Source organism: Sus scrofa, chromosome 2, assembly GCF_054392235.1.
Source record: "Sus scrofa isolate SSC_HxYL_T2T_F1_AM1 chromosome 2, Sscrofa_HxYL_maternal_Yorkshire_Landrace_v2.0, whole genome shotgun sequence".
NCBI lineage: Eukaryota > Metazoa > Chordata > Mammalia > Artiodactyla > Suidae > Sus > Sus scrofa.
Window position 1 is genome coordinate 125,888,561 of NC_139384.1, and position 27,778 is coordinate 125,916,338.

A 27,778-nucleotide genomic window follows, 5' to 3' on the forward strand; every position below is an offset into this window, starting at 1 on the left:
TAAATGGATGAAAGATTTCAACAGAAAGACAAAAATGTTGAACTAGAATTTTTTTAAAAAAGCTCTAAGCTTTTGTTGTATACAGAGATAATATTTTTAAAAACAGATAAGGTGAAAGGAAAAGAGTTGAAAAAGTACAGAAATAGATATCATGGAAAAGGTGAGCATCAAAAATGCTATGGAAATACTAATATCAGACAATGTAGATTTTCAGACAAGGATGATGAACCAGAAGTAAAGGGGAATATTTTGTAATATTAAAAGTATCAGTTCCGCAAGGAACATTAAAATGGTAAATGTGTGTGTATTTAACAGGAGAGATTAAATCAACATAAAGCAAACTTCAACAATAAAGAGGTGATAGAGTCAAACCTACAGGTACTTAGAGACTTTTATACCCCTCTGTGACTAAAAGACAAAACTTTAAAAAAAAGTGAAAAAAACTGGTAAAGCTAGAAAAGGTTTTAATTATACAAGCAACCACTTGGAGATAATTTGTTGCTCATAGAACACTGCACTACAACTGCAGAATTCACATCATTTTCAAGTACACCTGGAACATTCACTAACAGACTCAACCAAGTCTCATTCAATTTAAAAAAACTCAAATTTAACAAAATATGACTTCAGTTAACAATAGAGTTAAATTCTATATGAATAATATAATAGTTACCCATTTCCCACATATCTGAAAATTAAAAAGCATAGTTCTAAATAACCATGATTCCAAGAAGAAATCACAAGAAAATATTTTGCACTGAATTATAATAAAAACACAACTTGTCATCTCATCATAAAAGAAATGTATAGCTTTTAAGACATATCTTGTAAAGGAATAAGAATTTTAAAATCAATCATTAAAGTTCCCACTTTAAAAAGCAGAAAAAAAAAAGAGAGAGACAAACTAAACACAAAGGAGGAAAAATAAAAGAGAAAATAGACAAAAATCTATGAAAAACGAGCCAAAAAATTCAACAGCTAAGGGATTTTAACACCAGATAGTCACAATAAGTATTCTGGAGGATAAAGATAGGCTAGGGTACAATCTATGTGTAAACTTCAGGACATCAGATTCACTGTCCCATCACAGTACTGAAAAGGCCACTTGGGGAGCTAAAATGTCCTGATAAATGGTGCTATGAAAATGCAAGGATTTCTAGACATATAAACAGTTATTTCTGCAATAAATTTACTCATTATATTCCATTTAGTTTCTCCCAGAGCAAGTGACATTCTTCCCATCGTTTATAGAATGTTGTATGGGCCAACAGGTACAGTAAGTGATTTCAAACACCTTTACTTGCTTGCAGTGAAACAGAAGAGAAAACTATCTGCCTTCTGTTTACTATGCTGCCTCAAATAAAAATGATGACAAAGCACTTGAACTAAAAATAAATCATAATCTGAAGCATTAGACTTCTTTGAAGACAAAATATTGACATCTAATCTATTGATTAGCTTTTGTTTGCAAAGGTATTGTAAGAAAAGTAGAATGTAAATATGAATTAGTCTTCTTATAATTAATCATCGTACTTTTTTACCCTTGTGGTAATGTTATATAACCCTTAAGAGGGAATTATGATGACATTTTAGGTATAACCAAAGATAAAAAATGTTGGAGTGACTACATTACAAATTTATAGGATAACTTTTCACAGAGAAATTTATTGCAGGCAGGTACAGCTTTAGGATGAACGTAGCATGAGGGGTTCTCATGGTGGATGCAGTTTAGGGAAAGACAGGCCTCCAGATCCCAAATAGCCCCCATATGACTTGGCTATGTTCCTGGAATTTCCCCATTAAAAATTCATTCTGTAGGGTCAATAGCTTTGGGGCCTTCAAGAGACCTCCATGAAATTTTCAGTAACTATTAGAAGAAAAACCCCATAAGACACTGTAAACTAAATCTCAAAAATTTCTGGTTGGAACTAGCAAATTAAACAAGAAATGGTAGTTGTGGAAAACAAGTACCATAAGAAGTGGGAAAAAGTACTACAATATTTAACCAATTTGCTCATGTCTAATCAGCATTGAGACTGCTAGAGGGAAATAAAGTCTTGTTTTAGTTTTGTTTTTAAAAGAGCTATATTGAATGATTCTACAGCTTGTAGGATAATCTGAGAGCTTAAAGTGTAAAAAGTGTACATAATATAAATTAAACTTTAAAACTGAAAACAGGAGAGTTCCTGCTGCAGCACAACAGATTTGGGGCATTTTGGGAGCGCTGGGATACAGGTTTGATCCCTGACCTGGCACAGTGGGTTAAGGATCTGGAATTTCTGCATCTGCAGCATAGGTTGCACTACAGCTTGGATCTGATCCCTGGTCCGTGAACTTGATGTGCCCAGGGGGTGACCAAGAAAGAAAAAATAAAATAAAATTGAAAAGAGGCATTTTTCTTGCTTATTGGTGGAAATTTTGTGATAACAGAAATGAGCTGACTACCACAGCAATACACAATGTTATTGTCATTGTTGGAATAGCAAACATCATAATTATAAACACATAATTAGGTGCTAGGATGTAAATTATATCTAATATTTGTGTGTGTGTGTGTATGTGTGTGTTATTTTGTTTTTGCTATAAACTCCCTATGGAGTGTACACATGTATGATTTTTAAACAAATTAAATACATGCAAATATCTACATTAAAGCAAAACACCTAAAATTAAAGACCAATTTCAAAAGCCTAATCTTTAGCACTTTAATAATTCAAAAAATATCGGATAGTTTCAATACTATTCTATTCTTAATGCTATTCCAATCCCACTGACTCAATTGATCAAATGTTGCCCTCCTCAGGCCAGAAATGGTTTACCAGCAGATTTCTGCCATTGTCAAGGGCTGAAACTATAGTGAAATAATACCACTGTAGATGCAAACTGAAATTCCAGTCAGTGATTGGGAAGCATAGGTCCCAGCAATGAAGTTTTCAACAGACACTGGGTATAAACCTGCGTCATTTTCAAAATTAGTTTTAAATCTTGAAAAGGAGATAAAAGGAGAAACGTCAGCTTAATTCGGCTTTCACCTTCAGACCATAATCTGTTCTCAAAAGTAAACTTGCTTTGTTATTCCTCTGGTTAAAACCTTTCAAAACAAATTTAATTTTTTTTTTTTTTGTCTTTTTTTTTTGCGATTTCTTGGGCTGCTCCCGCGGCATATGGAGGTTCCCAGGCTTGGGGTCAAATTGGAGCTATAGCCACCGGCCTACACCAGAGCCACAGCAATGCGGAATCTGAGCCGCATCTGCAACCTACACCACAGCTCACAGCAATGCCGGATCCTTAACCCACTTAGCAAGGCCAGGGATAGAACCCGCAACCTCATGGTTCCTAGTCGGATTCGTTAACCACTGAGCCACGACGGGAACTCCAAAACAAATTTAATTTAAAAAATAAATAATTTTAAAAATTAAAAGAAAGGGGTTCCTGTCAAGGCACAGCAGAAACAAATCCAACTGGGAACCAGGAAGTTTCCGGTTCGATCCCTAGCCTTGCTCAGTGGGTTAAGGATCCAGCATTGCTGTGAGCTGTGGTGTAGGTCGCAGACATGGCCCGGATCCTGTGTTGCTGTGGCCTTGGTGTAGGGTGGCAGCTGTAGCTCCAATTCAATCCCTAGCCTGGGAACCTCCACAGATGCGGCCCTTAAAAAAAAAAAAAAAAAGAAAGAAAGAAAGAAAGAAGAAAAAAACTAAAACTTTCAAGTGACTCCCTTTTGCGCTAGAATAAAATTGGAATTCCTTATCTGGACCCACAGCCCTATAAGGTCTGGCCTCAGTGAGAGCTTCATCTCCTCTGTCCCCTAATTCACTACTCTGCAACCATACTGACCACCTTCTGTTACCACACCTGCTAAGTCCTTTCCTTGCCCTGGGCTTTGCTCCCACTGTCCTCTCTCCCTACTCCCTTTCACAAGAATGTTCCTTCTCTAGGGGTCTCCACCCCAAATCACTTCCTTACAGAGATCCCTCCTGACCATCTCAAGTGGAATCCTCCAATAACTTTCAATTCTATCACCCAGCTAATTTCACTCATGAGATTTAAAGCAATCTCTAGTACCTCATTTGCTTATTGGTTTATCTGCTCTCTATTTAATTTTTTTTTAAACTTTAGGGCCACACCCACAGCATATGGAGGTTCCCAGGTGAGAGGTTGAATTGGAGATACAGCTGCCAGCCTACACCACAGCCACAGCAATGCCAGATTCAAGCCACGTCTGCGACCTACACCACAGCTCATGGTAATGCCACATCCTTAACCCACCGAGCAAGGCCAGGAATCAAACCTGCGTTCTTATGGATGCTAATCAGATTCATTTCTACTGAGCCATGATGGGAACTCCTGTTCTCTATTTGAGATGATACCCTCTATGAAGGTGGGCAGCCTATCTGTCTGCTTCACCCCTGTCTCTCCACAGCTCAGCACGGTGCCCGGCCTACAGGAGAGATTTCAGCTGTTCAGCTTCCTACTGTTTTTACCATTATTACAAATTATTACAAAAACCACTTCAGTGAGACTGTCCTGTCCTAAGTGCCAATTTGTTTCTTTTCTTTTGAAGCAGGTGGAAACAGTGGAAGTAGTGAAAGATTTTGGAAATGCTTTGAAGGTAAAGACTACCTTTTCTGATAGATTAAGCATGGAAAGTGAGCCAAAGAGACAAAGGTGATTTCAAGGTCCAAATTAATGGAAGGATAAATTTTCCATTCACTGAGAAAATAATGTAATGGGCAGTTTGGGGTCAGAAGGAAATTAGTTAAATTTTGGATATATTAAATTTGAGGTGCTTATCAGACCATATAATGAAAACACAGCATAGGTGGTTGTATACCTGAGTATAGAATTCAAGGGAAAAATTAGACTCCTAAGGAGCTGAGACCCACTAAAAATACTTATCATCATGAATCTCACTAACCTAAATCAACTGAATGACTTATTTCACTTTTTCTCCAGATGCTTCAGCTACATGCCTAGTTTCCTCAGGTTTGCCTAGGTTGAAATCCTATAGGATAAATTTGGCCAAGATCTTTGGCTAAATACCAGGCCCTAACTTTTGCGGCTAAATGCACAGCAAATATTTCTCCTTCACCTTATTTTCTGCTTTAAAAATACTGATCTGGATGGTTGTCAAATTACTGAGTATCAAATGGAGCTGTGCAACTTATTTTAAAAGGAAAATAATTCCATTAACTTTTTCATATGCAAAGAATTGACGCTTCAAATCATATAGGAACGTGGGATAAGTGATCCTTTATAGGTATCTATTTTTCCTTTCTTCTCTCTGTTGTTTGCAAGTAATACACTCCATTTCTTGGAAGTGCTTGGCAGTTTATAAACCTAAATCAATCAGGCAATGCATAACACTGAAACAGGGGGTCTGTGTTCAGCTATAAGTGAAAATAGTTATTTGTCTATCTTTAGATATAATAGTTACTTTAGACAGTGCCATTTTAATTAACTGTTGTAAATATTTGCACTAGTTTTCATCCTATACTGTGGACATTTTACTAGACTCTATTAAAACTCCCTTTGAGACACAGAGCTAGAAAAGACAAATAAGAACAAAATAAATATAGAGGACATATTTTAATACAGCTTCTTGAACAGAGGAAAGCAATTCCTTGTAAGTTTAAAACACTGGACTTTCAAATAGAGATGTTGATTCTGGGAGAAGGGAGCAGCACAGCTTACCATCAAAGGTAACAGAAAATTTGCTATTTAAATATGACTAGGCATTTGTTTTCATTCAAGAATTACTAAAGATTTCAGCTCCAGAAAGTTGACAAAATTTTTGTCAGTTACTGTCCATGTATCTTTAGGAGCAAATCTATTTCAGTTTTAGAGTTTTGCTGCCTCTCTGTGAGAATTACAGAAGTCTTTCAAATATGGGAGAAACAAATGGTCTGCAGTACCCCCAGATGTTCTAAAACAGGCATGCTTAAATTCACACAGTTATAAAAAAAAATCAAACCATTCTCCTTTTGTTATTCCATTCAAATGTCTACCAACTTTAAGTAGGAGAAGTGAAGTGAAAATGAGGAAAGAAAAGAAAGAGGGGGATGGACCTGGATGGTATGGCAGGGCTACTTCCTTGCATGTCTAAATCAGACTTGAGTTTCGTTATCATTAAAACATAAAAGACATTTATTGTTCTGGGCTAGTTTCACCCTCAGTGACTCCCTAATAGTACCCAGTTTTCTACCAAGACAGTTCCAAGGATTGTAATCTTTTGTGGTCCCATCATACAAAAAGACTAGAAGTGTACTTTCTTTTATTTTTTCCTTCATTTTAGGGCCACATCTGTGGCTAGGAGTTGAATTGGAGCTGCAGCTGCCAGCCTACACCATAGCCAAAGCAACACTGGATCCAAGAGGCATCTGCAACCTACACTGCAGCTTACAGCAACACCAGGTCCTTAACCCACCGAGCAAGGCCAGAGATCAAACCCACATCCTCGTGGATGCTGGTCAGGTTCACAATCCACTGAGCCACAAAAGGAACTCATAGACGTGTCCTTTCTATCACAGCTTACAGATACAAATGGGTGTTAAATTGACCTATTTTTTTTCCACCAACCTTATATTGTTGTGGAAGTGGGAGGTTTGTTTTCTTTGGCTTTGTTTATAGTGCAAGTCTGTTTTCCCTCAGGTTGTTATCCAGTTATTTTAAAAATCTACTTGAACTTGAGAATGACAATATATTTTATGATCAGTTTTACCCCTTCTTTTAGTCTCCAATAGAATCAAAATGCAAGCGGGCTGAGAAAACCGTATTGGAGTTGGCTATCCACATACTGGAGGGAAAATATGCCTGTCATCCCACTGTTGTGACTCACCAAGACAGCCAAATAGGATCATTCAAGTCCTAAAGGGAATTTTAGGGGTCTGAATTGCCTACTTTGGCTGTCTACATCAATCAAATTTACTGCCCTCTTGACCAATCCCCATTCATGTGGTAACATACAGCCACAATTAACGGGGAAAGAGATGGAACAGCTTTCTGCTGGTGAGACTTGCTCAGCAATAGCGCATACGAACTACTGAGGAATTTCCATTTCTGATGATTGGAAACACCACTGAGCCATGGTTAGATTAGCCGCATCCTTGACAATAGAAAGGAAAGAAAGAAAAATGCCCTCTTGAAAAATCCTTTAGTGCTTCTTTTCATTTAAGTATATTCTTTCCTAAATAGTGTTCCGTGTATATATACCCCCCCCCCAAAAAAAGTTTCTTTTTCATATCTTCCAAACAAATGACCCCAACTGTAGGCCTATCACTTTGTCATATTCCCGAACATATCTAACCTAGTGGCAATAAAACTTGGAAATTCAAGGCTAACATGACTGAGCCAGGAGTGAAAGAATTCAGAGTAATACTACTACTCACCAGTCTTATCTAGACTCAAGTGTTATATCAATGGATATATTAGAATCAAGAGGGAGAGATTTTTATAACATTGGGATTATTAATAGAGTAGTACATGGAATAGAACAGGAGGGGGGATAAAGGAACCTGTGAATTATTTTATTTGCCATTTATGCACCTGCACTTGTCACAGGTATGCTTGTCCTTCAGTGCCAGCAAAGTGCTCTGCGATGGCTGAGGACAGCTGGGTGAATAGAGAGATGTTGTAGCTTATCTAAATGAAGCGGAGGGTCTTGCTGGTAGACTTAAGATGCCTGGGCCTGTTCAGTTGTCTGGGCTGCTGTTCCTGCCGCCACTTCCATGGCTCCCTCCTTCCCTCCCCATCCAGGGCTGTGCTATAGAGATAGGCTGAAAATAAACCTGGAAAGGAGTCGGTCTGGGTTAAGTCAACTCACACTTGTCAAAAATGCCTCAGAGATCAATATGCAGATATAAACAAAGAGGTGATAGCCCAGGTTCCCAGTGGGGGTTAATGACCCTGCCCAAGCTGTGTCACTTCCTAGGCTCTTCTCTTCCAACCAGATATGGTCCCGCCAGGTATGTTGTCTGAGCACCAGATGGAATTCACTGCTTATTGTCCTCCTTATGTTTTATCTGTGGCCAGAAGGTGAACATTATAGATCCATAGGCATTTCAGAATTTGTGAGGATGAGTATGTCATTTTTTTTTAATGCTTGGCCTTTGCAGAAAGACTCCTGGAAATCACTGCTGGCTGCAACATGTGCTGTTTATAGCCCAGAGAGAAGAAGAAGCTTATGAAAGCATCATATGAGACTTATTTTTGCGGGGTGGGGGGGCTATGATTCACTTATTGCAGACTCTCTTTGCCAGATATCACTGTGCTAATAGGTAGCTGATTTATCAAGCAGCCGTGCTTTGACTTCTGTATGACAATACTGGTTTGCTTGTATAAATAGTTTAGTAAAATTACAATGTGAAAGGAGACTTTTCCTTTGAATATCCTGATGTAGTAAAACAAAACAAAACAAAACAAACAAGCAAAAACACTGGAAGACATTAGTTCTAGCTCGACAAGACTCAGGTTACTGAACTATTGTGAACAGCCAACAATCAAGTGACTTATCACATCAGATATGATGGATGCTTAGCAATTACTGATCTTATACTACAGTGACAGAGTTGGTGTTGAAAGTGGAAGCCATTCAGAATGATAAATGGTTATGACAATTTACTAAAGATACAAGGCATGATAAGTGTTGGATATAGATGCACCTATTTAAGAAGGAAGTGGAAGATGAAAGAAAGAAAGAAAAAAAAAACAAGGAAAAGGGAATTTATAATGTGAAAATTAAGTTTGGGAGGAAAAAGATATGTAGCACACACTGAATTTATAAACAAATGCAGAAATTCTAGAAATGCAGCAGCAATATAGTTTGGAGATAATGAAGACATGCAGGCAACAGATGTGTCACACAATTTTCATACAATTCATGGCACCATCGTTCATCCTCCTTATTGGTACCTTCCATCAATCCCTCCCAGTCATTGCAATCCTCCACTGGGTTCCATACTGCAGAAATCTGGGGCCTGTTTGGAGAGCATTTGGAACCTGATTTGAGGCTTCTGATTTCACTGCAGTCCTAGGCAAGAACATTTTGGTGTAGTCTGGTTGACTTGTTTGGGCTGTGTTCTAGTTTCTCATGGACGATGTGAAGTATTAGACCTTAAGATGCTAAGGGGAGAAAGTTAATCTCTTAAATGTATATTTTTGCACCTTGTCTGATGAATAAACTGATAGACATAGTGTGCCACTATTAATGATATAAATACAGCATTAACAAATCTTAAACAAAATTGGAAAGATTGGTAAAAATTTTAAAAGACAGGAGTTCCTGTGGTGGCTCAATGGTAATGAACCTGACTAGTATCCATGAAGATGCGGGTTTAATCCCTGGCCTCACTCAGTGGGTTAAGGACCTGGTGTTGCCACAAGCTGCAGCATAGGTTGTAGAGGTGGCTCAGATCTGGCATTGCTGCGGCTGTGGCATAGGCTGACAGGTGTAGCTCTGATTTGACCTCTAGCCTGGGAATTTCCATATGCCAGGATCTGCCTCTAAAAAGAAAAAAAAAAGTCAAGAAATCCACACCAAGAGACAGCCTGGGAAAAGAAAGACTGGATTGGTTGGTAGACAGAAAGCACCTGCCCTAAGGTGTTCAAAGATTCATGTGCCTGATCAAGTACTTGATCCTATTGAGACATTTAGAAATAGGGGGAAATTAAGCCCTTTAACTAATTTATTTCATATTTTCTGAGAAGCTAAAAAGTGGGGAGACTATTCCAATTTGATTAATGTCATATTCAGGTTTACATTTGATTAAAGCAGGTAATAAACACTTGTCAAGCACTGCAAATGCAGTTCATCACAAGCTGAACAACATTGCCCTTTTCTTTGAAAGAGCAAAGTGCACATGAAAACACAGAAAAACCCATAAATTTCATTGTTGTTTTTTTTTTTACGTGACTTCTCTGTCTTCCCATCGGGCTGTCATTTTAATTCTAATTAATCTGTATTTGAAACAAGATATTTTTACATCTCACCCAGTTAACTGTAATACTTGTGCCAATTTGAAGATGCTGCATCATATTATGTCACCCTGAATGGAGAACTCCTGGGGTTGATGATCATATTGCAGCTGGTCACCTGACTTAGAGGCACAAAGCCACTACGGTGAAAGTAGCATCTAAAGTTATGGCCCCGCTGATGAGACCTAAAATTCCTATTCAGACCCAAGCCCCACTGGAGAGGCAGGAAAGGAAAGGAGACAGCATAAGACAGATGGGGAGTGACCTATCTCCCAGACAAGACCGAAGGTAAACTGAGTCATATATTGGAAAGTCATATGTTGGAAAAGCCCAGTTCTGTCACTGGCAATCAGACTTCACTTTTAATACCACTTCAATCTCTAGAAGTTTTAACAGTTTAAATTATTGATTTGAGCTGATCATCTAACCAAAATTTTAAAAATATTTTACAAAGGTTCAAAACATAGAAGCCCGTCTCTGAAGACCCATTCATTCTCTCTCTCCAGCTGAAAATTATAATCAGCCATGTTATACCAAGATTCCAAACTTATGTTCCATAATGCGTCTTGACTCCCTACCCTTAAAATGCATATAAAACACAGAACCAGATCTGAATTATTATTTTTTTTCTTTTTCAGGCACACCCAGGGCATATGGAAGTTCCCAGGCCAGGCATCAAATCAGAGCTGCAGCTGCGGCAAAGCCAGACCCTCTAATCCACTGTGCTGAGCCAGGAATCAAACCTGTGCTTCTGCAACAACCTGAGCCACTGCAGTCAGACTGTTAACCCACTGCACCATGGTGGGAATTCCAGAATTGTGTTTTAATGAAAAGACTAGAAACAAGAAGGGAAGCAAAACATAATGAAAAAGGAAATCATCATGAAGAACACGTTCTCTTTGAAAAGTTGCTAGCAGCAATTCATAACAACGTAAATTTTCCACTTGTTGTTTATCACAATCGTATCGAGTTAAGAAATAAATATTATAAAGAAAATAAAAATTTTAGAAATCTACTAAATTATAGAACAAAAAGATAACGAACCATCATGTCCAGACTCTACCTACATTCTTTCCTTCTATACTCAGGACAAACCTGAGAGGGATGTACAGCTTTTACATTTTTAAAGATCAGAAGCCTGAGGGTCAAAGAAGTTAAGTAACTTACTCTCAATCAATCAGAAAAAAAGCTCTAAAATAAAGCATTTGATATTCTATAAAGGAGGCATAGACTTTTGTTCCCATGTATGAAACAGAACTAGACAAGATATGTTTAAGGCATTTTATTTAAGAATCTTTTGAAGCTCTCCTTTAAAAAATCTATTATAAAAATATAATATATGACATATGTATTATATATTATATTTTTTCCTCCACTGGCTTTGGGCAAAATCATACTACTTAATAGAAAGTGCCTCCTCTTTGACATAAATTTCTTAATACTAACTAGAGATATGCAGGACCCCCCATAAATGTTTCTTAATCAAAATCAAGTTCTGAAAATCAAGATACAGAAATTTTAAAAAATACCTATAAAAAGTCTTTTCTTATGACCTGAGATAAGTTTTTTGACAACTGCTCAAGGCTTTGCCATCAGATGAAGTTGATAAGAGGGGAAAGAAATCAGCACAGTCATCTCAGAAGTCAGCATGCATTCACTTGAGTTCAAACTCTAGCACGTAATGGTTACAATTCTAGGGAAAATTATTAAATCTCTGAGCATTCATTTCTACAAATAAGAGATTTTTTAGAGAATAAAAAATCTATAAAATGGATAAAATGGTCATATCTACATCTAAGGGTAGTGCTTAGCATGGTGCCTTGTTTATAAAATGCATTCATGTGGGGGGGAGCAGCAGAATCGTTCGAGTATACTATTGGAGATTCATCTTGAACTGCCAGGAAACTTGTCAGCTAGAAGAACTAGGGGTCCCAAGAATCTCCCATGAGGTGAACCCAATTCTCCAAGGAACCTAGTGATGTCCAGTCACAACTATTCAGAGCATTTCCCAAAGGATCCAAGTCCTGAGCATCTGCATTTCTAGCATCCTCTGTGCTGCTGATGCCCAACCTCAGATGGCTTGGCAGCTGAGCCCAAAATGGTTCGTTCTTCTTTGAGAACGCAGTGTCCACCCTTCCATTAGAAGAAGACAGAACTAGGCAGTGTCTCTTCCCTCAAAACGCAAACCCAGTTTAAAGTCTAGTCTTCTCCAGACTCCAGCAACCTTTTCAACAAGTTAGTTGAGAAATGGGGACCATGTGCCTCTTTTTGCTCACCATTGATCTCTCCAGTAAAGCTTATCTCATGGGACGTGATGTGTCTACCTTTCCCCTCCTTGGTCCATGAAGGGCATGTTAGCAACTCCTAGTTCTACTACCTTAGAATTAGCTCCTTTTATAAAAGAGATGTAGTACCTTCAGTACAACCACCTTGTTTATGAAATCAGCTACATAAGATGTCTTGCCTGAATGGCTGCAGATGTTTTCAGTCCATTCTTGCCACTTGTACATGGGCCCTCTTCCAGGTGCTGGTCTTCTGAATCAAGTCTTCTTATGCAAAATTTCTAAGCAAACTAAGCCTAATCCAAGATTAATTTTTGTTAATATTCTCCTAGTCTTTATATGTGTGCAAATAATTAGTTGTGCACTTTTAGGGATTCAAGTCATAAGCTTAGGAAATACACTTACAAGCAATCTCAGAAGCCAAAAAGTATAGATGTGGGAATTGGTTCTTTGAAAATTTGATCTTGAGTTCTGACTTCTCAGCCTTAAGGTGAATGTAAGATAGTTTTACTGACAAAGAGAGAAAAGGAAAAAAAAAATCTATGCTTTGAAGTGAAAGTATTCTATGCCTGCTTTTTGGGCTGTGGTTTTTATGATAAAGAAACATAATGATTTTTTTATTTTAAAAAAACGCTGAGGGGCAAAAAGAGCATGCATCCAACAGCATGTCTTACTAACTGAAAGCAAACTCCCCAAAATTCAATATACAGAAGAAAAACAATGAATTTTCTTTTGAAAAATTTTATAAAGGAAAGAAGTAAAATCTGCAAGTTACACAGAGCAAAATATATGTTTACAAACATATATGAGAAAGACTGTTTTCAGAGAATTTTATAGGGTGAAAAACATAAGTGAGGAAAAAATATTTTGAGAAAAAAATTAGAAGTCATTAGATAAAGTGGACACTTCATCAATAAGGAAGCTCCTATTTTCTCCTTACCAGTAGATTTTCAGATTCTCACACTGACATAAGTATGCTTTAGTGCTCCGAGGCCATAAAGAAATGTATTATCTTGGAGTTCCCATTGTGGCTTAGCGGGTTACAAACCTGACTAGTATGTGTGAGGCTGCAGATTCGATCTCGGGCATGCTCAGTGGGTTAAGGATCCGGCATTGCCCGGCATTCCCTCCAGCATTTCCTCCCTGCAGAAGATGGGGCATATTTAACAGGTAGGAGGACAGGAAATTTGAGATAATACATCTTTTTGTTTCCCTGCTTTTTAAGGCAGCATCTGTGGCATATGAAAGTTTCCAGGCTAGGGGGTCGAACTGGAGGTGTAGCTGCTGGCCTACACCGCAGCCACAGCAATGCCAGATCCAAGCCACATTTGCGACCTTCACCACAGCTCACCTCAACTCTGGATGGGTAACCCACTGAGAAGAGCCAGGGGTTGAAGCCTCGTCCTCTTAGATACTAGCCAGGTTTGTTACCACTGAGCCACGAAGGGAACTCCTCAACTTTTTTAAAGGCAAGTCTATCCCTTATTCCTGACAGACAGTAAGAGACTGGTCACCCAGGCCTAAGCCTAGCCTTCATCTTGGTCATTGAACTATAGCCCTACTCCACTCACATCTATTGTGGCCAGAGATGAGTTTACTCCAACTGGAGATGACAATACACACAACACAGGGGGCACGGTTCCCATGCACTACAGCAAGAAGGGTGCCATGTGAGGGGCTTCTGCTAGAGGGAAGCTCTGGCAGCTCTGTTGCTGTGGCTCTCATTCAAGCCAGAAACCAACCCAAGTCTAATTGCTAGAGGCTGTAACGAGCTGCAAAAAAATGAATAAGGAGATGACACTTTGGTCAGAGATCAGTGATGAATGATTCTCTTTTATGCAATGAACTGTGCGCCCTGATGAGAAGACTCCTTTACTAATCCTTCAAAACCTAAAGGACTCCTTGGCTCTCAACCCCATCCCTCACCTCTTTTCTCTCCTTCTCTTGCCCAATTCCCAAACCCCAGGTATATCTCTCTACCTGTACTTTCCATATTTAGTATGTTCCTCCTCTTATTTCTTCTCCCTTTCCTCTTGATCCCCTTCATCTTTCTCTCTGCCCCTACCTTTAATTTCTCTGCTCTGCTATTTTAAGCCTTCCTAATATTTTCTTGTCTCTCTCTCTTGGTTTTTCCCTTTAGGGGGTCCCCGCAGGCACCATTCATCTCCATCTGCCTTTTACTGTGTATTTACCTTTTCCCCTGCTGTTCCTTTGAATCTCCTTTTATCAATACCATGTTTCTTTTATTTTTCTAGTTTCTTTCTATTTTTCCTTTAACTGATCATGAGGAGAAACCAAAGCACACTTGTACAGTGTCCTCTCTGTGGTGCCAGACTGATTTTGCTTCCATGTCTGTGGTCCTTGAAGAGTATATAGAAGACTTCTGGGATTTCAAAAGTAAATCTCAATACCTGTAACATTTAAAGCTGGCCTTTTCATTGTAAGTTGAACATACTGCAATTGTATAAATAGTTATGATACATGCTGAAGAATATTTTTATAATATTGATTTCTGCACTGCACAGGAGACCACTCAAGTACAGGCTGTGTGAGCCTTAGGTCCAAATCTACCTCTCTTCCTCATTGATTTAAGAATTCTTGAAAAAAAAAAACGTAAACCTATGCCAAAAATCTTCTCAAGCATGTATTTGTTTATCTCTTGACTATTTGTGTGCACAAAAGGAAAGGCTGCCTTCTGGCCATGTCCTGCCCAATTACTACACCTGACTTTGGGCAGCAACAATCACATGATTTTGGAACTTAAATAATGATTTAGGCAAATGCCGAGAAAGATAACTTCCCAAATAATTTAGCACCTTCTTCAAGAAATTAGAAAATAAGCCACAAAATAGATCAAAGAAGAGAAGCAACAGACTCACAGACATAAGAACAAAAAGACGTGAGTTAAATCCAAAAGCTGGCTCACTAAAAAAAAAAAACAAAAACAAAATAGATACAATACCAAATAAGCTAATTAAGAAGAATATAGAGGACAAAATGCAAATACACAAAATGAAAATTGGTTAGGGGAGAAATAACCACAAAAACAGAGAAATGAAAGAAATCTCAAGACACTACTTTGTTCAATTATGGCCAAAAAAATTCTGAAAAATGGGATAAAATACACAGTATCTAAAGAAAGATTTGTTAAAACTGACTTAAAAAGAAGGCAAAAGATCCAAAGAGACTGCTGTTAAGGACTGATGCTCCTTTTACAGCAGGGGCCTCGAACAGTAAGAAGTGAATCTGCTGTATCTGCACATTATGAGTGAGTATCAGCCTTGACAATAGCACACAAAATAGAAGGACCTGACAAACTACCCTTAGAGAAGCCATAAATACTGATGGTTTAAGAAGAACTTCCAAGAAGGTGAGACAATGGGATTGGGGAGGGGTATTCAGGGGATTTCAGTTATTTCTCTAATATTTCATTTTTTAAAAACATAAAGCAAACGACGAAATGAAAGATAGATAAATGGATGTTCCTTGAAAAAGAAAAAAGAAGAAATTCCACCAAAACTTAAAAGGTATATAATTCTGAATTCCTGAAATTATTTTAGAGCATAAAGAAAAATTAATGGGTATTTAGTATTTGATAAAGATAGGACTCAAAATCACAAAAAAATGTTGAAGTGAGATGACTCATCAATATTGTTGGGACAAGTGAGGAGTCATTTAGATCAATACCTCACACCACATAGCAAAAATATTTCAAATGCACCAGTGACTGAAATGTTCAAAGCGAGTCTTTAGAGGTCCTAGGAGAAATGTGACATTTCCATCTTAAAATGAAAAGAACTTTTCTAAACAGATTGTTTATAACTCCATAAACCATAGTGAAAGGGGAACATTAAAAATATAATTTCTGGAGTTCCCTTCAAGGCTCAGCGGTTAAGGAACCAATCTAGGATCCATGAGGATGCAAGGAACCCTAGCCTTGCTCAGTGGTTTAAGGATCCAGCATTGCCGTGAACTGTGGTATACGTCACACACATGGCTCGGATTCTGAGTTGCTGTGGCTGTGGTAGGGCCAGCAGCTATAGCTCCTGTTGGACCCCTAGCCTGGGAACTTCCAAATGCTGCGGGTGCAACCCTAAAAAGCAAAATAATAGTAATAATAATAATTTCTTATATTTATTTTTTATAGTTCCTGGAAGGATAAACAGCAATTAATGACAGGCAGAGATGGAGGAAACCAGGTTAATGTCAGTCAGTGTGGAAAGGAAGCTTTCACTCTACTAAAACATTGATTTATATCATCTAATACCACCTATTTTTAAGCATGAGGAAACACTTTTTGAGAAGGAAGTACTTGCTTCTGATAAAATATCCAGGAAGTGATAGAGTCAAGATTTGAATTAAAAAAGAGAAACTGAGTTAAATAAAGCAGCACATGATTATCCCTAATTTACATGACTTTGAAATGTAGTGTATTAGAAAAGCAGAACTATTTTGAATAGTGCTTCACTTTACCTTAAAGTAAAATGCAGAACTCTCTTCATGGAATCCTGCCTTTTATTTAGATACTTCCTGTGGTTCCGTCTTAGCAATGGTTTTTGCAAAGGAAGAACACAGGCATCAGGGAAGAAGAGTTTGGAGAGTGTGTTGGCAATTCTCCATCCTATATATTTGGCGAAATTTTCATCTCCTACATTTAATGGAACTTTTGTACTATACTTGCTGAAAGGATCAGTTGGGTCATTTATCTCGGCCTATTGAAAGAAAAGAAAAAAGAACCAGAAATAGAATTAAATGAGAGAAAAAATGATTTATTAAATACAAGATAAAATGCATGTTTATTTTCTTTGACTAACACTGCATTCTTCCCATTAAATAAAAATAAGCTTTAAAAGAAAAAAAATGAAATTTCCTAAAAGACTTTAAAAATTGAAACAAGAATTTTCATTGAAATGAAGGAAACCAGTCTTGAAATTTCAAAACTTTAGTGCTATAATTTCTATATTAAATTTGTATACTTTGCACACAATTTCACAAGCATTTATAATATTTAATAAGAAGTTAAACAATCAGTTAAAGTAAAATGTATGTTTTATCAAGTCAGAATTTCACTTCCCTGTGCATAATCTAAAATTTCCTTGAAGTCAGTAGGAAATTTTGCTTATTAACCAGGTCGAAATCATGGAAAGAGCATTCAATTTGAAATAAGAAATTAAGTTGTGCCTAGGACACTTAGTAGCTCTTATGATTATTAGAACATTATTTAGTGTCTCAAAGTCTGCATGTTCATCTGTGAAATGGTAATCACAGTACCCAGACTGTTTATTCTGCTTTGTTTCCTGGATTACTTTTTTCATAAGAAAAGGTACTTCAGAGACAATAACAATATATAGTATTGCCCAAATATATTACTACAAGCTCTTGCCTTGCTGAGAAAGTGATGAATGAATATGTCAATAAATGAATGGACCAACAAAAATAATGTCTTTTCATGACATAATTTCTGTCATAATGCACTGTTTCCAGGAGAGAATTACCCTGCATTATAGAATCCTGAAGTTCTTTCATCCTGTCTCATTTGGCTATTTTTACCTTCTTCTCTCCCAGACTGGACAGGCTATAGATCTAGGTGTGAGGTCTTTCTAGCAGCAAAATGAAGGCATTCCCACATCTTTCAAGATGGTTCCCTGGTTTAAAGCCTAGGTCAATTTTCCTCTCCTAGTAATGCTCAAAGCATTGAGCTTAAGGAAATGTTTCAAACATCGGTCAAATGCATATTTGCCTTATCTATAAAAAGTTTTGGTTGTTTTTCTGCAGGAAAAAAAGTCCAGGAAAGATGGGAAAGGTCTGAAATCAGGTCTGGCTATGCCACTTACTAATTAAGAATGCAAACATGGGAGATTTAGTTAGCCTCTCTAGGCCTATGTTCTGTGTTTAGTTTGGTTTTTGTTTTTGTTTTTTTTTTTTTTTCCTTCAGGGCCATACCCACAGCATATGGAAGTTCCCAGGCTAGGGGTTGAATCTGAGTGGCAGCTGCTACCTATACCACAGCCACAGCAATGCCAGATCCGAGCCGATGCAACCTGCACCACAGCTCATATTTAGGGATCTATTTAGAAATGTTTCTCATACCACAGCCACAGCAATGCAGGATGCAAGCCATGTCTGTGACCTACACCAAAGCTCATGGCAACGCCAGATCCTTAACCCAATAAGCGAGGCCAGGGGTCGAACCCGCAACCTCATGGTTCCTAGTCGGATTTGTTTCCTCTGAGCCACCACGGGAACTCCAGGTCTGGGCATATTTAAAATGATAATATCTTCTTCAGACTTCAAAATTCAAATATAAGGGACTCATTGGCAGTCTCAAAAGAGTATTTCCTATAGGAGTTATAAAATCTCACCAAGGAGGAGAGCAAAAGTAACTCCTTGTTTGTTACTAAAACCGTGGTCCTCAGACCACTGTTACTGTCATTACCTGGGAACATGTTACCGAGAATTTCAGACCCTACTCCTATACATATTAAAGTTTAAGAAGGACTTATGTAGTAGTTTAAGAAAAGGACTAGATGAGAATATCCATTTTCCCACTTTACAAGTTGTGTGATCTTGCACAAGTTACTTAACCTGAGTATGTTTCTTTATTCCTAAAATGGAATGATAATAATGCCCTCCTTCCCAGGTTACTGTGAAAATCAAACACAAAAATTGAATATGTTTTCTAGCATAGTGTCTGACATTCAAAAGTTCTTCAATTTATGTTAGTTCCATGTTTACATGTTTAATTTTGGAGGCAGGATGACATGGAAATGGCAGAGCTTTTGGATTAAGCTCACTCATGGGTACATCCACCAACAACTATTTACTGAAAACTTGTTTAGACTCAGATCCCCCACCCCATATGTACGGTGATTATGGTGGTGGGAGAGTTATGGGGCTTAAATGAGTTAATACATGAGAGACACTTAGCACAGTGACTGGTGCACTATAAAAACTGTGTAAATATTTTTGTATTCTTAAAACAATGTCTGTGATATTATAATTCTATCAACAAGTATTTAAAGAAATCATACTTTCCCAAAGATACCTCTCCCTTTCCACACTCAAGAGTTTCAGAGTTCCTGTCCTGGCTCAATGGTTAACGCTTCTAAGAACCATGAGGTTTCGGGTTCGATCCCTGGCCTCGCTCAGTGGGTTAAGGATCCCACGTTGCCTTGAGCTGTGGTGTAGGTCACAGACTCGGCTCGGATCCTGAGTTGCTGTGGCTGGCTCTGGCGTAGGCCGGTGGCTACAGCTCTGATTAGACCCCTAGCCTGGGAAATTCCATATGCCACAGGTGTGGCCCAAGAAAAGACAAAAAGACAAAAAATAAAGATAAAAAATAAAAAAGAATTTCTACTTGTGTTGAAAGAAGAGCCATATAGGGGGAGGAGGGAGAAAGATACTGAGAGATTAGAGACCAGTAGTGCTGCTGGTTCTATTTTGCTGCTTTATAGAGTACATTAGGATTATGGAAATGTCATTAAAAATAAAAACAAATTTTATTTTAGATCTCACCACAAAATGTTAACCACCAAATGCTTTACCTAATGAGTCAAGGTACTCTGAATAAAGTCACATATTCATTTTAACTGTACATATTTCCTTTTGATATTTTAGGTCATATACCAGATGGCAGAAAGCATTTATACATGATGACTTTTCCTAGATGTGCCAACATATGCTGCTGAATTGCCTATAAAGAAGAGCCTTGCTCATTGCAAGTCTCCCTGGAAGTATTTCAAACAAAGCACATCAATTAACATTTGTTTATTATGCCACTGTGAGTATATGACAGTTTTTGATTTCTTTCCCAAGTACTCAGGCAACAGTTGGGTTTATATTGAATTTGTCAGATAAAGGGCTCATATTTAGGGATCTATTTAGAAATGTTTCTCATTTCAAATATACTATTAAATATCTCATCTCTCATATAACCTCCATTAAGCATCAAATTTTATGAACAGACATAAAAAGAACTATAGATGATAGAACACTGTTATGGATTTAAAAACATAGAAGACTTGAAAGTACAAAATACCGTTAGGAAAGGATTTACCAGTGATGTAGATAAATTGAGGTATTAAGCAAAAACTTTAATTTATTAAATTCAATAGTTATCATATGAATGGCATATTTACTTTTGAAGTATAAAAACAGAAAATCCATTTTAATTCCATACACATACAAGTATAGTTAATCCTTATGAAAAAAATCCTTCCCACTTGAATGTACAGTAGTGTATAATTAAGGCTGTGTTTCATTCTGTGTAGGTAATATGATAATTACCTTATATGAGGAAAGCTTCTGGGAGCAAGGTGTTGGGAAGGAGAGAACAAACAAAGGTTGTGCCATAATCACAGTCATTTGCATTAACTGACATAAGAGTGGAATAAATATTTTATTTCAGATCAAAGCATCTGAGGCACAAGACCACTGTACGAGGTGAACGTTTTCAGATGTTCTCTATTCACACCGAACAGTGAGGTGGCATATACAGACTGTCAGTTTTTACCACTTGTAAATAAAAACTTCCATGTTATGCCATAGAACGTGTTCCCCTCAGAGGTATCACCAGATAATAACATAAGTGGTTCAATGGAATGTGGGAATTAGTAAGAAATTTTTAAAAATTAAGGATGTTTGTGAATTTATTATTTATTTATTTATTTATTTTTGCTTTTTAGGGCAGCACCCACACCACATTGAAGTTCCCAGGCTAGGGGTCAAATTGGAGCTACAGCTGGCCTACACCCCAGCCACAGCAACACAGGATCTGAGCCACAGCAGTGACCTATACCAAGCTCACGGCAACACCAGATCCTTAACCCACTGAGCGAGGCCAGGGACTGAACCCTCATCCTCATGGTTACTATTCAGATTAGTTTCTGCCGAGCCACAACAGGAACTTCAAGAATAAATAATTTTCGTAGTTTTATTTCTGTACATAAGTGTTGCCACGATAGTGCCAAAAAAGGGAAAACTTTATTTTATCATGCTTATGTTTTACTGAAAAAAATTAAATACACCTATAAAGATAAATTAATTATATAGAAAAATTTAGACTATTCTAGACTAGACAACACAATTTTTTAATTTATTTTTATGGTTGCATCACAGCATGTGGAAGTTCCCAGGCCAGGGATTGAATCTGAGCTGTAGCTGTGCCCTACACCATGGCCAGGGATCGAATCTGAGCTGTAGCTGTGCCCTACACCATGGCCAGGGATCAAACCCACAGTCTTACAGAGACTATGTCAGGTCTTTAACCTGCTAAGCCACAATAGGGACCCCATGCTGTCGGACTCTTAACCCACTGAGCCACAGCAGGAACTCCTAGACAGTTCAGTTTTAATAAATTCAAAATATTTGCCCTAACACATTAGACCTAAAGACCAAATGTGCTTATTCTTTTGAAATCATCCTGCTTTGTCTTATCATATACGTGATTTAGTTGTTTAACTTATTCTACAGTACCATTATTAACTCACTGAAGAAGGCAGTTTTTAAAATATGAAGTAAATATGAGTATAATTATCCTCAAATTAAGCATAAAAAAGAGTTTCAGCTGTGGAATTTAGGGAAATTAGAAGATCACACAGGAGTAACAGAAAAACAGAGCTATAAGAACAGGGATGACAGAGAGAAAATTGGAAAACTGTATAGATGCTAACTACCTTGGTCTTTTGAATAATTATATGTGGGGAATTTAAGGGAGTTAGTTTAGACATTATTATTCCTGAAACCTAGTACAGACATGTTAACATGTAATTTGGCATTAAAATATACTAGCTAATAATAAATTGGAGAAGAAACTTTATGGCCAAAGTCATAAAAATGATGCAAGGAAAATATCAGCTAGGAGAAGAATAAACACAGCAATTGATTAGACAGTTAACTTTGTCATATCCATACCAATACAGAATTCTTGGCCATAAATCTACCTTCAAAGTCAAAATGAATAAAAATCTTCTGTCAGTAAAAGCTGACAGAATTAGCCACAAGCAGATGCTCATGAAAAAAATATGAAAAGATTTTCTTCAAGCAGAATAAAAATAATCCCATATGGAAGGTCAGTGATTCAAGAAGAGTAAAGAAAGAAACATGTAAATATATAAGTAAATCTAAACAATTTTGAGTGTATAAAAGAATATTAATATGTTGGTATCAGTAAACAAATATAAACATGTATGCAGACAAACACACACACACAATTAAAATGCTCAACAGGAAAGCTGTGTAAGTAAAGAGAAAAGGAGTAAAAATATCATAAGGCCATTTCAGGGTCCAGGAAAATATAAAATGTACCCATATTAGAATTCAATAATAAGGAATTCATTTTGTATTACCAGCAATGACAAGTAAAAGAATGTGTGACCTGCAAATAAACAAAGGGGGTGGGATGAAGTAGTATAATGAAAAATCTTCCTGAAAAGGCACACAATGAGATTTTTTTAAAAGGAAAGGAAATGGCAATGAGTACATAACTAGCAATAATCACTTTAAATGTCAGTTAATCACAAGACCGCAGGGTGGCTGACTGGATAAAGAACCAAGACCCATCTACATGCTGCCTACAAGAGACTTACCTCAGAGCTAAAGACACATGCAGACCGAAAATGAAGGGATAGAAACATATATTCTATGCAGAGAGCAATAAAAAGAAAGCTAGGATAGCAAACTCATATCAGGCAGAGTAAACTTTAAAGTCAAGTTTGTAATAAAAGAAAAAAAAGGTCTGATTTAATGATAAAGAGATCAACACAAGAGAATAAAACATTTGTAAACATATGCACCTAATGTAGGAGCACCTGATTATATAAAGCAAATATTAACAGACACAAAGGAAGAAACTGACATAATACAGTAGTAGTAAGAAACTTTAACACCTCACTTACCTCAAAGGACAAATCATCCAGAAAGAAAATCAGTAAGAAAACATTGGCCTTATATAACACACAGACCAGGTGAATTTAGCAGATATCTAAGACTTTCCAACCCAAAACAGCAAAATACATATTGGATTCAAGTGCACATGGAAAGTTCTCTAGGATGTATCATATGGTAGGCCACAAAACAAGTTTCAACAAATTTTAGAGGACAGAAGTTATATCAAGTATCAAGTTATATCAAGAAATCAATAACAGGAAAATATGGGAAAAACACAAACATGTGGAAACTAAGCAACGTGCTTCTAAAAAACAAAGGTTCAGCAAGTGAATCAAGGAGGAAATAAAATATACTTTGATACAAGTGAAAAAAAATTTTTAAAACTTTCCAAAATCTATGGGTCACAGCAAAAGCAGTTCGAAAACATAGTGTTTATCAACATTAGGCCTACCTCATGAAACAACAAAAATCTCAAATCAACAACATACATTACCATCTAAAGAAATTAGGAAAAGACCAAAGCTCAAAGTCAGGTGAAGGAATGAAATAATAAAGGTGATAAAGGAACAAATAAAATAGAGACCCACGAAAAAATAGAAAAAAGCAATAAAACAAAGAACTGACTTTTTTGAACAATAAACAAATTTTATAAGCCTTTAGCTTGGCTCATCAAGAAAAAGAGAGGACACAAATGAGAAATTACAAATGATATCACAGAAAAACAATCATGACAGAATACTACAGTTATATGCCAACAAACTAGACAACCAAGAACAAATGGATAAATTCCTATAAACATAAGATCTTGCAAGGCTAAATCAGGAAGAAATAGACAGTCTGAACAGAATGACCATTAGAAGTGAAACAGGGGAGTTCCCGTCGTGGCGCAGTGGTTAACGAATCCAACTAGGAACCATGAGGTTGCAGGTTCGGTCCCTGCCCTTGCTCAGTGGGTTAAGGTTCTGGTGTTGCCGTGAGCTGTGGTGTAGGTTGGCTTGGATCCCGCGTTGCTGTGGCTCTGGCGTAGGCCGGTGGCTACAGCTCCAATTCGATCCCTAGCATGGGAACCTCCATATGCCGTGGGAGCAGCCCAAAGAAATAGCAAAAAGACAAAAAAAAAAAAAAAAAAAAAAGAAGTGAAACAGAACTAGTAATCAAGAAACTCACAAAACAGTCCAAGACCAGATAGCTTCACAGGAAAAATCTACCAAACATAAAACAGAATTTTTGTCGCAAGACATGTCTCCTTGAAAACTCCATCTTGTCCTTCTTTACTTTATCCCATCTTCCTGCTTTACTTTATCCCATCTTCCTTCTTGGAAAAACAGTCACAGTGCTGGTAAATGACTTAAGCTTAAGAGCAAAGACCTAAAGGCATAAGTGACTTAAGCTTAAGAACTGTTATGTGCCTAGAGGTCAGAGTAAGAGCTTAACCCTTTACCACCTAAGTGGCTTTTTAAATAGTAAAAGAACTTATATAATAGTAAACAAACCCTGTATCATCCACCCATAGCCACTCCTCACTTGATCTCAGAATAAAAGCAGTGTGGTTTCTTGAGGCAGGGCGCTCTTGGTCCCTGAGACCTTGAGTCCCCCGGCTCTTACCTTTACTTAAGATAAATGTCTCTGTGTCTTGTTTTATGTTAACTATTTTTCCTTAAGTTCCACAGCACCCGTTCTTCAGCCCCATCCTGCTGAGCTGGCCCCAGCAAATTTTACCTATCCTCAAACTATTCCAAAAAACTAAAGAGGAGGGAACACTCCCAAATTTATTCGACAAGGCGACCATTATCCTGATATCAAAACAAGACAGACATTACAAAAATGAAAATTACCAACAAGTATCTTTGATGAATATAGATGTCAAAATCCCCAACAAAATATCAGCAAACTAAATTCAACAATGTATAAAAAGGATTGTACACCATGAACAACTGATTTTATTTCAAGGATTCAAGGATGATTCAATATATGCAAATAGATCAGTGTAAATATCCCACATTCACAAGGTGAAGGATAAAAATTGCATGATCATCTCAGTAGACACAAGAAAAGTATTTGACAAAATTCAATACCCATTTATAAAACTCTCAACAAAGTTGGTATAGAGGGAAAATATCTCAACATAATAAAGACTATTTATGACAAACCCATAGCTAACATCCTACTCAATGATTAAAAAAAAAGTAAGGCTCCTTCTAAAATCAGGAACAAGCATGAATGCCCACTCTCACCACTCTATTTAACATAGTACTAGAAGTCCTACATCACAGCAATCAGAGGAGAAAATAAATAAAAGTTACCCAAATTAGAAGGGAAGAAGTAAAACTATCACTTTTGCAGCTGACACAATACTATGTATTGGAAATCCTAAAGTCTACACCAAAAAACAAAACAAAACAAAACAAAAAAACTAGAATAACTCAATTCAGAAAAGTTGTAGGCTACAAGATTAATATACAGAAATCCATTGCTTTTGTATACACTAATAATGAACTGTGAGAAAGGGAAAGCAAGAGAATAATCCCATTTAAAATTTCATAGAAAAAGAAAATATACCCAAGAATAAACTTAACCAAGGAGGTTAAGTATAGAAAGATCTATACTTTGAAACTATAAGACATTGATGAAGGAACTTGAAGATGACAGGAATAGATGGAAAGATAGCCTGTGATCATGGGTTGCAGGGATTAATATTGTTAAAATTTCCATCCTTTCAAGCAACCTACAGATTTAATGCAATACCTATCAAAATAGCAATGACATTTTTCATAGAACTAGAATGAATATTTCTAAAATCTGTATGGAAACACAAAAGACCCCAAATAACCAAGGAAATGTTAAGAAAAAAGTATGAAGTTGGAGGAATCATGCTCCCTGACTTCAGACTACACTACAAAGCCAAGGTAAACAAAACTTTGTGCTACTGGGACAAAAACAGACGTGTAGATCAATGGAACAGAACAAAGCCCAGAAAGAAACCTATGCACATATAGCCAATTAATCTACATCAAAGGAAGCAATGGGGAAAACACAATCTCTTCAAAAACTGGTACTGGGAAAACTGGACAGGTACACATAAAAGAATGAAATTAGAACTTTTTCTTATATCATTTACAAATAAACTCAAAATCAACTAAAGACCTAAAATATAAGACTGGAAACTATGAAACTCCTAGAAAAAAACATAGGCAATGCACTCTCTAATCTTGGCAGTATTTTTTTGGCTCTGTCTCCTCAAACAAGAGGAACAAAAGCAAAATTAAATGAATGGAATGAATTAAATTTAAATGCTTTGCACAGAAAAGAAAACCATGAACAAAAGCAAAAGACAACCCATTGAATAAGAGAAGATATTTATAAATGATATGTCTGATAAAGGGTTAATATCCAAAATATAGATGCTTGGAGATGCGACATGGAGCCAAGGGGGGGGGGCACCTCAGTCTCCTCCCCTCCCTACCTTCCCCCCCCACCCCACAGCAGGATGGGAGCTATGTGATCCCAGAAGTTCTAGCGCCATTTCTGTGTGGGATAAATAGTAATGGAGGAGGCTGCAGCTCCCTGAACAATAGCCACAACATCAAAAGCAGGAGCAGCAGTGGTCTCCCCACCCCTATCCTTGCAGTCACCTCCAGGGCTGAGGGGTGGGAGGAGGCTGCAGCAATGGCAGTGGCTGCAGCTGGACTAAACAAGTCACCTGCAGGTATTTCATACATGGGGTTTGTAAAGAAGGAGATAATCGTCGCTATTCACATGACCTCTCCGACAGTCCAGCGTGCAAGTATTTTCAGCAAGGGTACTAAATTTATGGAGACCGCTGCAGGTATGAACATAGCAAGCCACGGAAACAGGAACAAACAACTGTACAGATCCAATAGAAACAACTGCAGAATCATCCCTTGCTTCCTCAAGTCTCTCAGCAGCAGTTGGACCAATTGTTGAAATGAATATGGGTGAAGCAGAGTCAAGAAAATCAAACTTTGCAACTGTAGGAGTAGGCTCAGAAGACTGGGTGAACACCAGTGAGTTTGTTCCTGGGCAGCCCTACTGTAGCGGTACTGCCCCTTCCTGCACTGAAGAAACCCTGAAGGGCTCTGTGACCAAGAATGAGTCAGAGGAAGAGCAAATGGTACTGGAAACAAAGAAGCAGCTCTGCCCCTATGCTGTGGTGGGGGAGTGCAGCTATAGGGAGAATTGTGTGTATCTCTCTATAGAGACTCCTGTGATATGTGTGGGCTGCAGGGTCTCCATCCAGTGGATGCCACCCAGAGATCACAGCACATCAAATCTTGCATTGAGGCCCAGGAGAAAGACATGGAGCTCTCATTTGCTGTCCAGAGCAGCAAGTGGGATCTGCATGGAGGTAGTCAATAAGAAAGCCAACCCCGGAGAGTGCCACGTTGGAATTCTCTCCAACTGCAACCACACCAACTGTCTCAAATGTATTCACAAATGGAGGAGTGCTAAGCAATTTGAGAGCAAGATCATAAAGTGAGACTCCTCCCCAATCTTCCTTTGCGCTTTCTATTTTGGGAAAGAACTTAGTATCTTGTGCCAACTTTCAACCAGATGGAACTCATTTAAATGCATGCATTTTACCTTGAAACTGAGGTGTTCTTCAGTTGGGATTTCTTCTT

The 27,778-nt window shown here is 37.6% G+C and overlaps 1 protein-coding gene and 1 pseudogene across 13 annotated transcripts in view; one reads left to right on the forward strand and one right to left on the reverse strand.

Moving 5' to 3' along the window:
- Positions 1–27,778, reverse strand: part of TMEM232 (transmembrane protein 232) — a 293,389-nt gene that overhangs the window by 102,944 nt on the left and 162,667 nt on the right. For 10 of the 13 annotated variants that reach the window (XR_014838519.1, XR_014838518.1, XM_085014218.1 and 7 more), the window contains one exon: positions 16,725–16,963. Coding sequence is in view for 10 of the 13 variants with exons in the window: in XM_085014218.1 (XP_084870344.1) it covers positions 16,725–16,963 (239 nt within the window). In the remaining 3 variants the exon portion in view is untranslated. Of the gene's footprint in view, positions 1–7,397; positions 9,118–16,724; positions 16,964–27,778 lie in introns of those variants that run through there. The other 3 variants (XM_021084614.2, XM_085014222.1, XR_014838520.1) reach the window with 2 other exon arrangements.
- Positions 26,683–27,636, forward strand: LOC102157790 (E3 ubiquitin-protein ligase makorin-1 pseudogene; annotated as a pseudogene).